The following is a 16,483-nucleotide window of genomic DNA, read 5'->3' as shown; positions in this document are numbered from 1 at the left end:
ACTGCAGGACTAACTAAAGGCAAGACAAGTCTGACTGAGATAACGCAGAAAGAGATCTCCAGATCCAAAACCACATTTCATTTTGCACTTGTTAGAAAATGGAAAAAGTTACTAACAGAATGTTGATTAGTCCACAGACATAGGCTGAGTGGCCTGTTTGCTTGCTCAGCTGGAACCATCCAGCATGAGGCCTAAAGCATAGCATTGTCAGTTGATGGCAGACTGTGTTAGCTACAGAGCTAGCCACAAACACAGCTTTCAATTAGCTGGATATCCTGTAAAATTATAAGTTGACCCCAAGACAAACCAGATTTGAGACATTAGCAGTGTGTAAACTCAACTACACCACATCCACAGTTGTCACTGTCATTGCAACTAATATTAGAAATTTAGTGGACAAAGGTAGTTTTCATGGTGGTTTTATTAGGAAGTCTACAGGGAAAAAATTGAATGAAATTTATTTATGAGTGTAAAAGTTGGTTGGAAGTTTGGACACTTCTTCTGTGGATTTAGTCTGTCTTAGTGTCTATCTCTTTATGTAATCCCAGGCTGACTTCATGATTTTGACATCTCCTAATACCCATCATAGCTCTATATGCCCATAATGGAAACTCAGGTTACAACTGGAGACCTTGAGCAATCTGATAAAGTAACAGTTGTTCATGTCAAATTTTGTGGACATCCAGTTTACCATGTCACTATCATGGTTTCCCTCCCTTCCTCTGTCCAGCCAGTGGATTTTGAGCTGACCCGTTCCTTCATGCTGACAGTGGAGGCGGTGAATGAGGTTCCGCTGGCCCGAGGCATCCATCTGCCTCGTCAGTCCACAGCAACTGTCTCTGTTCGAATCCTGGACATCAATGAGAGTCCAGAGTTCAGCCCCAACCCCAAGCCCATCAAACTGGAGGAGGGTCTACCTGCAGGGTCTCTGCTCACCACCTTCACTGCCCAGGACCCTGACCGCTTCATGAGACAGACAGTCCGGTAAGACCTCCACTGGAAGCTATGATTTTACAAGCTTTCATTTTGTGATAGTGAGTTCACAGAGTTTCACAATGTGGTGCAAAATGTATATACACCAATCAGCAGCCACATCATGTATATACATCTAATCACAGTGTTTCAGTACGTCTTCATTTAGCTGACGCACTGTGATTAGACAGGAAATGACTCTGTGACTGCAGGAGTTGTCACGGCTCATTCTTGATTTCCTAGTTTGGGAACATTAGCTAACAAGATCAACAAGTGGTACTAACAGCAAGCTTCTAAAATAAGTTGAACCACCTTCACCATTTGTTAACTTGTTTAAAGTTGCATTTGGCAAAATTGAATGTTTTTCTTGTAAATGCCTGAAATGTTTTCTTGAGATAAAAACTTTTAGAGAGCTCAAATAATAAAAATATCCTTAACTTAAAGATTAAAGTTTCAGAGCTAATTGTTAGCTGAATGAAGTACCTGCTATAGCTGCTCAGCTAACACATCCACATTATTGATGATAACCTGTGTGTAAAAGCTACTGAATCTGAGAAGACCATTTGTCATGCCCAAAATCAATCAATAATCAATGATATAAACAGGGACTTGACACCATAATGACTCCATGATTTAAACAGTGATTTATTGTTGTGTAAACTAATAATAAAAATGAGAAGAACATACCTCTGACAAGTAAGTTAAAACTAGCTGAATGTGTTTTTCAATTAAAACACTGCTTTGTCTGATTCATTAATGTCTTTTGATGATTTTCTCAGATTTTACATATTCCAGACATCAGCAGACTCTTGATATTTTTCCAAGCCTGCACTGTAGCCATCTTCTTTGTTGCTAGTCTTGCTTTTTGACTTCAGTCTGATGTTCAGCAGTGAGACACATGATCAGTGTGATCAAGAACGTTCCTCTGTTTAGCTATGGAAACTCCTTGGGTTCCTTGTCTGTAGGTTTAGGATGATTTTCTTGTTGTATTGTCTCACTAAATATGAGCTGTGATAGGTTCCAACACCCTGTGACTTGGTAAAGGATCAGGGAGTGGAGGAGATGGTCGGTTGGTTGGAGGAATGAAAAAACGTGGTCTGTACTAGGGTGAGGTTATGCTAGAAAACCACTAGTTTGCTTGACACAGCTGTGGAGTGCAAAACTGGCTGTAACAGACCCCATTTACACCGAGTTCATGCATCTTGGGAAGATGGGATATCTGTCTTATCTCTGAAACCTCAGTGTAGTCAGTCAAACAGAAAACTTTTATCTGATCCTGGATCAGTTCAACCACTGAGTGATATTGGTGGATGACAGCGTATTGATTTATATGGGTGTGGGAGCAGGAGTTAGAGCCATGAAGACAATCAAACTTTTCTCTTGCTCATAGTTCATGATGAATTCTTGCATTAGTGTTAGCTTATGGATGTTAGCTCACTGCTAAACTGTTATTGCTGTAACGATACAGTCTATGGTTATGACCAAACTGTTAAAGGTCCAGAATTTGTCTTCGTTACACCACAGCCATGGAAAATTTTGGGCTGTGATTGGTTGGAAGGTGTGGGTAAACTCTCAGTAACTGGATGATCTAACCATCATCAACAATGGAAAATAAGGATTAATAGCTTCCCAGTGAGAACCATGTAAATATAAATTTAAATATGTATCATTTGTGTGTATCTGGACATCCAAATCAACTTACAGTAGGGAGAGGAGAGAGGCTTAAAGAGAGAGATAGGACCTAAATAACGTTGGCCATGATGAGGTTATGAGGGGCAGCTGAGGGTGATGGGCCATCCACACATAGGGGCCGATGACAGCTGCAATTAACTGTGAACAAGACCTGATTTTACAGCCCCCCCCACAATTCAACAGAAAATAGCCCCAGCTACATCACAGGAGGATTTTGAGAAAGGCTCAACTTTATGCAAATATCCTTGGACACAGGCCAGAACCAATCATGATCTTGATCCCAGTAGAAAGAGAAGAGCAGAATTTTTCCTACAATGGTGTAGTACACAAATGAACCTAAATAAAATAGAAAAAAAGCTGATTGTCACAGTCTCCAGCATCCCAACATGTCTATACTGAATTACCAAGACATAAAAAGAATATTATGTGGAGACAAATAAGTGGTGCAAGGAGCAAGATACAACTACTTTCTATATATATCTGTGTGTGTGAACAGACATAGCAAGGCTGCAATGAGTCAAGAACAAGATGGATTATAATCAGAATTGTGATCTTTCAACAGAGAGTATAAATGTGAAAGTGAGATACCATGAGATTATGAGATACCAGATATGAGACACTTAAAATCACAATTGCACAGGGCTCTGTATATGGAGATATATGGGGATGATGGCAGGGAGACAGTCACATTGATTGTAACAAGGGAGAAAAATGAGAACTTGTCAAAAAAGGACTTGACAGAGAAATTCAAACCCATCTGACATCCTCATTTCCACACAGCTGACCATTGACTGAGAGAGTTAAGTGTGATTATGTTAGAGTGTCAGTTTTAGAACAGCTTCCTCAGTCTGATGTGGGAAAGATCAGGGGAAACACAGTTGCCAAAACAGTTTGACCATCCAGTTCTGAGAGTGTGACACTGTTCACCCAGTATGTGAACAACAACCCTCACAGACCCTTAAAGCTCAAAGTCTGTCATTTAACTTCACAGTTATTGGTCCATCTCAGTTACAATGTGAGTACAGAACCAGCACAGTGAAACAAAGATGACTGTACCAATGCTTTTATATAAGTCAATATATTTTAGGAGGATATTAGATAGGTATAAAGTATTTGATAAAAGGCTATTATATAATAATTATATATAATATAATAATCATTAATCTGTTTTTGTTGAGATTTCCTTACACTTACTTAACAATGTAATTCATTTGGGCAATAGGGTGAATTTTTGCCTTCTCAGAAGGTGAGAGCAATAAGCTGTTCTCTCTTGCAGCCCATTTTTCAGATAAAAGCCAATAAGATGGCTGGATTTTTATTCGCAAAATATGTTTTCTGGAGGAAATGTCTGATTCCAGATCTTGCAGCACTGAGCTAACAGCTCAGTGCTGCAAGACCAGAGCACATAGAGCCTGCGGGACTGCTGCTTTTTGTCCCCATCCTTCTTTCTTTTACATCCCACTATTTGTTTCTAAATGTAGTACTGAAGTCTTTGTAGCCTAGCAACAGCCAATGGTGGACACACACTGTGTTCACAAAAACATGCGAGCACACACACACACACACACACGCTGACACACATAAGGCAACTGTATTGTGCGCTGTAGAGCAGGCTGGAGAGAGCATTTTAGTTTCTTAGTTTCTTTTTCTTTTTTGTTATTTTGTATTCTGTAGTTGGTGCTGCTCCTACATTTATTCATAACTGTACCTTTCTACTCTTTATCTCACCAATTAAAGATATACAAAATGGGCAATATTCCTGATTCTCGGGTGCTTCATGGTGGCTTTTTGGCAGCTCTGTGTGCTTTGTTTGAAACACGACTGTTTTCCCTGCTACAGAAACACAGATGTATGAGAAAATTCTGTTAAAATCTGCGAAGATATATACATTTCATCAGTAAGTTGCAGAGACTTGCCAAGATTCATTCTATTAATTGAAAAATAAATCTCCAATTCTAGTAAAAATATTTCCACTGACAAATATATGTTCTGATATAATTTATCATCTGTTAAAGGCAGAATCATCTCCAGAGAGAATAAATGAATGATTTGCGGTTGCCTTGTGAGAGTGCTGCAGCCTCTATACATCAGCTCCCCAGTAGCTGCTTTGGCCTGTAGCCAGGGAGGCAAATAAAGAGGCCTCTTTGTGGTGGTTTCTCATGCTGTCTCTCTCTCACTGAATCCAGGTACTCCAAGATGTATGACCCTGCCAACTGGCTGGAGATTGACCCGGTTAACGGTCGGATTTCCACCATCGCCATCCTTGACCGAGAGTCTCCCTACGTCAAGAACAACCTGTACAATGTTACCTTCATGGCTTCTGATAATGGTGAGACACGTGGGCTGTGCTGGTGTCCTGTAGTAACCCTATCCCCCCACATACCGTGGTGGATTGTGTTCACTGTTTCTTAGTGCTCCTTCAATAACTGCAGTAGTGCTGCTGACCCAGTGGGTGCTACTTAACTCAAAGAAACAACTAAAACAACTAGATAACAAAAGGAGGATGCCAACTAGTCTAGTCAGTGATGAAACAAAGAAAAAGCACAAAACTCCTAATAAACAACAAAATAACAAAAATAGAACCAAAGTGGCAAGCCAAAAATAAGTGTGATTACACAACTAAAACTGGCGAAGTGTGTGTGTGTGTGTCCAGTTATCTTGTACAAACAAAATTAAAGTGAGTGACTCAGTATATCTGTATATTTATCGGGTGTGCAGGCTTCCTCTACCTACACACATAGCAAGTACTGTCTAGACTTATGCAGTATAGACAAGCAAAACCTGGTGGCCACTATCGACAGACCACAAAATCTAGAGCCACAGAGGTGAGCTACTCACTTGAAATCACAGACGCCATCACTGATGGCCTCACAGGACTTTTATACAGGTGACATAATAGCATGGGCTGCCCAGAGTGGTGCAGAAGCAGAGACTTCTATCCAATGAATGAATGAACATTTGATTCTGCATTGCTTTAAGAAATCTTGCTTTCCAAATCCTGGAAGTACGGAGTTTAAAGTCCAGTGAACGGTATGATGTCACATCAACATGCACATTCACAACTGCCAAACAATGCTGTTAACTGTCATATACAAACTCTCTGATGGAGGAAATATATTTGCGTGGTGGAGACACATCTCAGCTGAATATAGAGAATTTGCCTCACTTAGCCACATGTCATGCCAGCCATGTCAGATGCTTTTATTCCACATAATGTAAAGAGGAGGACTTCTTCCTGTAAACAGCAGCTTGGACTGGCACACCTTCAGTTACATTTAAATTCTTTATTCCTGTAATCAAATGTCCTGATCAGGGAAGTTTGTAGGATTACACACACTGTCTTTTGGAAACAGTAGTCCCACTGATTGCTAAAGGAGATGTTTCCTGTCTATTCAGTGCATGACTCCTCCAGTCTCCCTCTTTATTGCCATAGAAAAGAGAACTCTCTGTTCAAAGTGGAAAATTGTTGAAGAGGAATGCCCCATCCACTCTACTCTGCACCATTTCCATACAGAGGCCCTGCTGTGCTCTCAGCCTTTTGCTAACTGACTGTCTCAGCAAATTTTCTGGCTGTCTGGAGCACACAGTCTCTGTAAGAAGCTCACTCACACAAAACCAAACTCAGACACAAGGACAAACACTCTTACACTTGTGCAACAGGTTTCATGTGTGTAGTTTTTCAGCTGTCACTATATGTGCACCGGCCACCTGCTATTACTGTGTATACAAGAGTTTATACTGAGACCAGTACTTTCATTTCGGATAACTGATGCACTGTTAACTAATAACACTAATAACTTGCCTAGCTGGGAAGATGTGCATACTCCGTAGTGGCATTTAGTCAGGTTGTATGCATCATATTTCAATGACCGTAACTAAAACTACACTGGACAGTGCACAATTGAACGAAAATTTGTTGCATCTGGTTCGCCCATCGCCCTCACACCCATCGTCACCAAGTGCCTTGAGAGATTGGCACTGAGACATGTCAAGGCTAGCCTCCCTGCCACCCTTGATCTGTATCAGTTTGCATACAGAGGAAATAGATCAACGGAGGAGGCGATTTCCCTTGCTCTCCACCTGGCACTACAGCACTTGGAACACAAGGGGTCTTATGTCCGGATGTTCTTTGTTGTTCAGCCTACAGTTCGGCCTTTAACACCATCATACCAGACATACTGATCAACAAACTGCTCGGCCTCCACACTCACCTCTGCTCCTGGATTACAGTCTTACCAACTGCCCTCAGACCATCAAGCTTGCCTCCCACCCCTCCTCCACTTTCACTCTCAGCATCAGTTCCCCCCAGGGCTGTGTGCTGAGCCCACTTCTGTATTGTCTTTACACCCATGACTGCACACCAATCCACTCCTCCAACTCCATCATCAAATTCACAGATGATACGACAATAATTGGTCCAGAATCTCACGGAGTGGTGTTCCATCAGCAACCTTTCACTCAACGCAAAGAAAACAAAAGAACTTGTTCTGGACTCCAGGAAAAGAAAAACTGACCCCTGTCCATCCTCATCAATGGCGGGAGGGTGGAAGTAGTGCACAGTTTTAAGATTCTGGGGACACATATAACAGACAATCTCTCCTGGTCCATAAACACTACACACACAGTAAAAAAGGCGCAAGAGCGTCTCCACTTCCTCTGGATCCTGAAGAGGAATAACCAGTCAGTGCTGGTGGCTTTTTACCGTGCTGCTATTGAGAGCATCCTAACATACTGCCAGTTGTTTGACCTCCACTCTGTAAGCCAGGGCATTGTCATCCTGGATAAGGCCCACCACTGTCGTGTCACTTCACAATGTGGTTTGTACTGAACCTGGCACAACAGTCATGGGTCATCAGGGTGAACAGCAGTGGGTTGTTTCCAACCCGCACTGACTGGGCTCTGTCAGTGAGGTCAAATAGCCAGTTACAGAGTCTGGAGATGATGTGGTACTTGACCAGCAGCTCAAAGCACTTCATCATCATGGGAATGACTATTGATATTTATGGAGCTGTTTATGGTACCTTCAATTAATAAATTAAACCCCTTTAAGTTTTTGATTTGTAAACCAAGCACAAATGAAAATACCATGAGAGGAAAAAAACAACAAATAAACAAACACAAAAATCATGTTTCACAGTGCAATAAAACCTCAGTTAGCCAAAATTTTCAACATAAACCCATCTTATTTTACAGTGTCCATGAGATGGAGATCCAGTTCAGTCTAATCAGTCTCTCTGTGTAAGTCCATCCACTATCAGAGTGTGAAGTGGAAGTGTTTCCTTGTGTAGGCATGGAGTGTATTTGTCCTACCAATTTCCACTGAACAGCAGCAATTCAGGCAAGTTCTCACTTTCTCTCGATCTGACTCTGAGTAGGCTCGCCACTCCAGCACCAACTACACATCCTCCAACAGGAGAATGTTGGGCTGAAGAATCCAAAAGTCTTGCAAGATCCAGAAATCCACTGAAGAATCGCCAAGAACAGTGAGGAAATCCAAAGGCAGAAGAAACCAACAGAGAAAAGGACGACCTGGCCAATAGTTGTCCTTTCGGCAACTAGCAGGACCACTACAGGCCTTTTTTTTCCTTTCTAGACTTTAGGTATCAGCGTTTATCTTGCTCTCTGATCTCTCTGTGTGTCTGTCTCCTTTGCTGCTCAATCAGGAAGAGATCGAAGAGAACATGACAGTATTATTTATTTTACATGGAGGGAAGGTATCACTAGGGGGAGCTGTTTTAGCACTTTCTTAATTACGAATTGTATCAGAGAGGCTCAAAATAAAATATTTATCTATTTAACTATGTATTTATTTATTCAACACTGAATCCTCAGATCATAGATCATTCTTCCTATATCTTCAGCATTTATTTAACAGGGTTCTGGTAACCTGGGGTTACATTGTATTCTCATTTTCCTCATCAGGTTTATAGAGGAAAACAATTTCCACCATGAATATCTTATTCAGTAAAGCCAGAGATGTCAGGGGAAGGGTAATAGGCAGGAGATTTTGGTAGAAAATGGAAGCTACCAGTCATAGTTTTAACTCATCTCAGGTGAGTTTCAATACCTCAAGTGACTGATATCCTTGTCAACTTGCGCATCACTGGTGGTCCTCACACAGGAACTACAGATGGAAACTAGATTAAATGCATTTCCTGCGGAAAATGCATGTGAATGCTGGAAGCATTCACACTATTGCTCTTCAAATCTTTATTAATATTATTATTAGTAATATTATTTTTTTTAAATCTATAACCATCCACTGCTGGACTCAAACCAGCAATCTCATGATCGATAGGCAACTGCTCTACCGGTTGCACCACTGAAGACCACAGGGTACTGTGTGGTGTAGTGGTAGTGAAATTGCAAAATTGTATAAATGGCAAAATTGCAAAAAGCGTAAAATATTCATAATGATCTCTATTATTATTATATTTGTTTTCTTGGAAGGGTTTTGTGATTACTTGTCTGTGTCAGGGCTTGAACACAAGACCTCTGGTTGGTAGGCATCCGCGTTACTGATCTCACCACTGAAGTCCACAGTGCAATGCCTGGTAGTAAAAGCAATTTTAGTGATAGTAAAATTGCAAAATTGTTATAAATAACAAAATAGTAAAAAGCTTAAAAAGTGAAATATTTTCATAGTAGAATGGTTTCTACAGCAGAAATGCAGCATTCACACTAATTAGCTTTTTATCTGGTGTTGTAAATGTATTATGCATTGTTTCTGCTAAATACTTAATAAAGCAAAAAAAAAGGATATAAAATAAAATATTGTTTTTTCATTCTGTGTCCAGGTATTCCACCTGCCAGTGGGACAGGCACCCTTCAGATGTATCTGCTGGACATTAATGACAATGCACCTCACGTGTTCCCCCCTGAGGTAGAAATGTGTGAGAAGCCAGATCCCAATGCCGTTAACATCACAGCCAGTGACCCTGACCTGACCCCTAACGCTGGACCCTTTGCCTTTGAGCTGGCCAATCGTCCATCAGATGTACGCCGCAACTGGACACTCAGTCGTGTCAATGGTCAGTGTGGGATAATGTGTCTGAGCTTGTCAGTTTTGTCACATACTTTCATTTATTTACTCTATTACTCTCTGTCCCTGCTTTGAAGAAAGAATACACCCAAGTATAAAATTGCGGCATTTATATATGACACTCAGTGGAAGATCATGACATGATGATGAGATGATGATGTTTGTAGCCTTCCAGTCAGCTACAGGTGTGACTTTTGTTTTGCCATATTATGAGAGGCCAAAAAAACCTGATTCACCTCCTCATGTTCTGTAACTTAAGGTCCAGTAAACCATTTTAACCACTTGAGATTTCAGGTTTTTATCAAGTCAGACTTCAGTCACAACAATTGAGCATATGAGATTTAACTTGGATGTCACTGCAAAGAGACTGGGGTTATCTAACTCTCTGAAGGCTTGATATGAGACTTAAACCAAAACATTCAAGTGTCTAGAAAAAACATGCAGCAGCAAGCATGTCTTATTTACCGTACTAAATAGGTCTATCCGTTGCTATGCATTGAAGGTACATGGTCTCACCCTTGTAAAAATGACTGTTGATTGAAAATTTATCAGTTAGATTCCCTCACTTGGGGTAGCATCTTGCTCCCAAACCGAAGGGAACATTCCACTGTTATCCGGCAGAGATCCCAGCAGAACCATGTGGTCTGCAAAAGGCAGTAAGGTATTCCACAAACCGAACACACTCTTCCTCTGTGAAAATCACAAATAGGATCAGTCACAAGGGACAACCCTGGCAGAGGCCAGACAAGAAACATGCTTGACTTCATGCTGAGAATACAAAGCTCTCTGGTTATGAGGAATGGCTCATAGTAGCCACCCCAGTACCCCATACTTCCATAGTGCTCCCCACAAGACCTGCTGAGAGACAGTTGTAAGCCTCTCCCAAGTCTACAAAACACTCTTTACCCATACAAGGTTAATTTGCAAGGATAATGAGTTGGTCCCTTGATCCACACTCATGTTGGAATCTACATTGCTGCTCCTGGATTTGAGATTTGACAATTGGTCGGAGCCACATTTCCAGCACCCTGGCAAGCTTTCCTGGGGAGGCTGAGCAGTGTGATAATAATAATAAAAATAATAATAAAATAATAATAAGTCTCCCTTTTTTAAAAAAGGGAACTATGTTCCCAGTCTGCCAGTCCATAACCACTGTCCCTGACCTCCATGTGGCATTAAAGAAGCATGTCAATCAAGACAACAATGTCTGGAGTCTTCAGCATCTGAAAGCAAAACATTTTATGGTTTCAGAGGAGGCAGGCTGCTCCCAGGTTACTCCCCCCACCCCCCCAGAGGGTTTCTCCATCATTGCCTACATGCAAATTTTAATCTCCCAAGGGGACTATAGAGTCCTCGGGTGTTGTCCTGTCCAAGACCCAACCCAGTGACTACAGAAGGGGAGTCAGAGCAACAGTCAGAGCCTTCCTCTCAGCAACTTGTAGTCACATGAAGGTGACCCTGTCATTCAGGGAGATATCCAATATAGTGGCACTCAGCTGGAGACTCATGAGTATCTCCACACCCACCCAGTGCCTCACACCCTGGACAACTCCATGAGTTTGGTTCCAGAGCCAGTGCTGTACATGGAGGAGAGTCCATCTATGTCTAGTTAGTACCGCTCCTCCTACCTCATGAACTCCAGCTCCTTTCCCACTAGGTTGGTGACATTCTATCTCCCTAGGGCCACTCTATGATGCCAGAAATTGGCATTGTCTAGGTTCCCAACCCCAGTTTTGAAAAACAAATATTGTGTCGGTACAGTGGTCAGCATTTACAGACCTGACACACATCCTGACCTGAAATTTGCTCATAAAGATTTTAAATGAATTAATAAACTTAAAGCTTGACTCGGATTGTGCTGACCTACATTAGACTTTGGTAAAATATTCAAACTCACCTAACTAACCCTAAGTCCAACGAACTCAGTCGTCATAACTTGATGTAAATATGGAACTTGGGTGACATGTTGAAAGACATATATAGGTGTCATATATATAGGTGGAGATGGTAACTCCTGTCTCTGTTCAAAGGTGGTTTTCAGTGTTAGATGTGAGCATCCTCTTTGATCCCTTGTGTTCATTGGAACATGGAAGAGCATGCATGTGAAGCAGAATGAAGTCTGCAAGTGAGGAATTACCACTTTTGCCTGGCTTGAATTTTTCCATGTATCTACCCTTCCATCTTCATCTTATCATACTGTAGGTGAGTATGCTCAGCTTCGACTGCAGATCAGCTCCTTGGCCAGCGGGATCTATGAGGTTCCGATCATGATCACAGACTCTGGCAATCTCCCGATGTCCAACACATCCTACCTGAAGGTAAAGGTCTGTCAGTGTGATCACCATGGGGACTGTGTGGACATGGCGCGAATCATTGCCGCAGGACTGGGCACTGGAGCCATCATTGCCATCCTCATCTGTATCATCATACTGCTAGGTGAACTTCCCACACACACACACACACACACACACACATTACTATCACACTTAGTAGACCAAACACAGCATACAGCAACAGAATATAAATTTTGTCAACAGTAAAAAAAATCTAAATATAAATGCATGAAGGAATGATAACAGTGTTTAGTATCCATATTTTATGCTTTTACACACTGAGAAAATTTGAATGAAAGCTATATATAATATTAAATCTGAAATATAAAGCTTTCACTGCTTTGTGAAACAAGTTTACATCAACAGATGCTGTGGCAGGCTGTATGGGAGACGTTTGACTGACAGTGTGAAGGGAGGTTGACAAAACAATAGAAACAGCTCTAACACCAGCAACTTCAGCTTTATAACTGAGCAGATCAGGCAACTGCCCCCGTAGAGGGGTTAATCCAGTCATGGCAACCTTTAGTTCCACAGAGAGGGAAGGAATCATTTTACTCTTTATCTGTTTGCACTTAATGGAAAAGAAATCACCACTTCTGTTCCACTTGTAGCTGCAGACAGCACCTAGCATCATCCACTGTGAGTGGATGTAAGTTAAGTTTGCCATGGCAGTGATCCCAGACTGATTGCAAGTATGAGTGTCAGGCTGATTGCAGTATTTCATTAATTGTGTGCTTGTTAACAAGTAGCACTTGATGTGCTTGGACACTGTGCTTAACCCTTCTGAGCTGCTTCCTCACCGTAATGCACAAGGTGAAAACAAAGTGGACAAACAGAGGAACTCAGCTCTCACCAAGTGCTCAGCTAGAACAATAATAAATGATAGGTAATAGAAAGTAATAGTGTACTGGGATTACTGTATCATACATTAAATTTAAAATGCATCAGTAAAGCACAAGACTTTGTATAGCAAAGGAGTGCTCAAGTGCTTGCACAAAAGAACAACCCCCCTGTTTTGCTGCTGCATGCAATGATTGCATCACATTTTAAAACAAAGGAGAACAATCTGTCTGACTTGTACAGGGTTTCACCTGATGGAATACTTATATATTTATATCAAATCAAAATGTTTAATTAGACAGTTAAGATAAAAGCATCTTGGCCAACTGGACTTTAGATTTAAAAAAAAAAAGACCTGACAGACAGACCCAGTGCTAGAGCTCTGCAAGTTGCAGTGATCAGTACAGCAGGTGAGAGCCTGGTGATGAAGTCCAACAGTTGCCTACAGAGGGCAAAGAAAAGGACTCACAGCTACAAGCAGCAAAACAGTGCTCATTTTTTGTAAAATCTTTTTAATTCAGATCTTCAGCCATTGCTATGACACCACCATTAGGAGCTCTGCAAAATTGGAAAGTTTGTGAAGAGGCCAGGAAGGAGGACACAAAGAAAAGAAAAGAGACAACAGAAGTATTGGGCTACTGGCCCTTGGACCTGTTCACCTAAAGACAAAAGAATTAATTTAAGGTTTACTTATGTGGCACACTGACCACATTATGGAGTGAGGCCAGTTGTGGAGCTGGGCACAAGGAGCAGTCTCGTTATTTTAAACAAACTAGATGTGATGTCTTTTGTCTGGTTGAAAGGCTGTGAGGCTGCCAGCAGTTAGCCTTCCCTGTTGTTCACAGAGAAATGTTACTAAATGGTGACAAGTCATTTTTTAAATCACCTCTCTAGGGTTTAATTGTCCTCTCTCAGAATTTCCCTCAGCTATTTTGGCCCTTGCAGGTACAGCGATGTGGGTTTACACACACAGACCCAGAGCTCTTCTGTCTCATAAAGCCACACAGATTAATATGATCAAGAGCACAGAGCCTCACATCAAGTTTTAAAATCTGCCAATTGTGTCAAAATAAGAGCTGTATGTTTCCTTCAAGTACCTACTCCCACATGAGAGCATTTCAGTTGTTGTTTGGTATTGAACTGACTGTTTATTCAGTAGTCAAGGAGATAACAGATGCTTTGCATTTGTCAATGAAATCTTGCATTAATGATGATGAAGCAGGTTTGCTGGAGAAGTGGTTGATAGTTAACATCTGAATGAAGAACCAGTTTAGGAGAACACAGAGACAGTACAGAGCAAAGAATGTTGAAGTGTGGGTATAAAAATCAGTCACTTAATGATTTGATGAGATGTGTTTCCAAATAAAGAAAGGTTTAAATTTGTAGAGATTGTCAGGACTGAACTAGGACGAGAACCCAAACGCATGACTCAGACTCAAAGTACAAAATAAACAATCTTTATTTGACTAAGTAACAACAGAAAAACACTCAAGGAGGAAAATCCACTAGGTAAAGTACAAACAAAAGTCACTCGCAAGGAGGCAAAAACTACGAAACAAACAAGGCAAGACAAGGGATCAAAAACTTGGCGTGACTGAGACTCGAGGTGCAGGCTGGCTTGGCTCTCTTGAATGAACAGGACAAACTAGCACAGGACAAAGGGAGACACAGACTCTAAATAGACACAAGGTAAGGGGGAACAGGTGGAGATAATCAGGGCGGGGCAAGCAATCAGGCAGGCAGGAAACACATGAGGGGAAGAGGCAAGTTACCTGAAACGAGGCGAGTAAGATTTCAAAATAAAACAGGAAGTCACAAAACAACATGAAGACGGGACAACACGACAGTGACTTAACATAATTTCATGGACATGACAGAGATGGAGGAGAAATTAGTTCTACTGTAATGCTTATTTTTTTCACTTTTCACTTTAATCATTTTTCAATCCCTCCAATTAATCCTTTAGACCAATGGTGCCCAGACTGGGCACATTGAATGGTTGGTTGGTTAACCTGACCAAACTGTTAAGCACTATTGATAAACTGTATATGAGCTGTTACATTGCCTTCAACTAATGCAAACCAGATGTGATTACTACAGAAAAACACAGTCCCCTGCTATCATCAAAATATATATAATTAAAATGATAAGTAAGAATACAATTAAGAAACGAACTGTATCTAATTTTAAATTGAGAAATCTCTGTCTGTCTCTCTGTCCTTCAATTTTCTCAATGACTACTCATCAGAGTGACTTTGGGTTTGGCAGTGGTATTGCTGAGGACCCAAGGAAGTGCAGTATTAACAGTTACATTTTTTGGATGAGTGGTTCTCAAGAAATTAGAAAAAAATGATGGAAAATGAACTCGCTAGCAGTGTGCTCATTCAGGCCACAGTGCCATGAAATGTGCTGTTGTAAACCCTTGACCTTTCTTTTATCTTTACATTGAGGCCAACATTTCCACTCTTATCAAAATCAAAGATAGCATTATCCTGACTTATCTGTCATGAAATTTGCTGTGACATGTCATGGTACCCAGATGCCTGTACTTATTTTGAGCTGTTTCGTACAAGTATTGCACATCTTAAAAGATCAAATTCTAGGGTATTTGCCACATTCAAACTCCTCAGAGGAGGAACCATGTTGAATTAGATGATTCTGAGCAACGTTCTGTAGTACCATCCTGAGGTCACATCTTGTATTTTATACTGTTGTGGACAGTAAGAAGAACAGAAGAACTGTCAGCACAGTCTTTTTTCTTTCCAAATCTGAAATATGAAATGAGAAAAAATATAAAACCCTGTTGGGTTTCTTGTGGACCCTTAGACTATTACACTTCCTCTTTTACAGACCCTTCAGAGGCCTCTCATAAACCAACGGATGGTTCCAGAAACCCACTGAAAACTCACTGATGTTTGGGGGAAACTTGATTTGTCCCTTATATTAAATAGTGTCCTCTTTGTAGTGTTACAGTAATAACGTTTCTTCTTTTGTCACACTTGTCCTGCAGTGCTGGTGCTGGTCTTTGTGATGTGGATGAAGAGGAGGGATAAAGAGCGTCAGGCCAAGCAGCTCCTCATTGACCCAGAGGATGATGTCCGAGACAATATCCTCAAATATGACGAGGAGGGAGGTGGAGAGGAGGACCAGGTACATGCACACATTAACACACACACACACACACACACACACACACACACACACACTGATCTGTCCCATTTCACTATCTCTATATCTGTGATGTCTAGTATGTTATCTCTGATGGGCTTAGCTGAATACAGGTTAGTGTTACAATGGATGTGACTGGAGGTTTTTGACTCTGGGTTTACCTTGTACGCAATGATAGTTGCACCGATGTTTGTCAGCACTGACTATTCTCACATGCTTTTAACAATTCTAACCCTCATCACAAACAAACCATTAAAGACACATAATGCTGCCACACAGACACACACCCTGCCTCTCTACAGCTTTCATTCATCTGTCCTTCTGCTAAAATTGTATTGTATTGTATTGAAGTGTATTACAAAAGTGAACCTCAAAACAAGATTAATTGCTTTCTGTTGGAAAACTATTTCCCATGTCCTTCCACACAGCTCCTCTG

General features: G+C 41.1%; 1 protein-coding gene across 1 annotated transcript in view; it reads left to right on the top strand.

Moving 5' to 3' along the window:
- LOC108891410 (cadherin-2-like) overlaps positions 1 to 16,241 on the top strand; it is a 28,614-nt gene extending 12,373 nt beyond the window's left edge. The window contains 5 exon segments of the mRNA XM_018688537.2: positions 731 to 984; positions 4,851 to 4,993; positions 9,462 to 9,695; positions 11,909 to 12,142; positions 15,890 to 16,241. Coding sequence (XP_018544053.1) covers positions 731 to 984; positions 4,851 to 4,993; positions 9,462 to 9,695; positions 11,909 to 12,142; positions 15,890 to 16,182 — 1,158 coding nt within the window. The 3' untranslated portion in view covers positions 16,183 to 16,241.
- The last annotated feature ends 242 nt before the right edge of the window (positions 16,242 to 16,483 follow it).

This window comes from Lates calcarifer, unplaced genomic scaffold, assembly GCF_001640805.2.
Source record: "Lates calcarifer isolate ASB-BC8 unplaced genomic scaffold, TLL_Latcal_v3 _unitig_1956_quiver_1203, whole genome shotgun sequence".
NCBI lineage: Eukaryota > Metazoa > Chordata > Actinopteri > Centropomidae > Lates > Lates calcarifer.
Note: the sequence above shows the minus strand (reverse complement) of the source record. Positions and strands in the feature narration are given on the sequence as shown.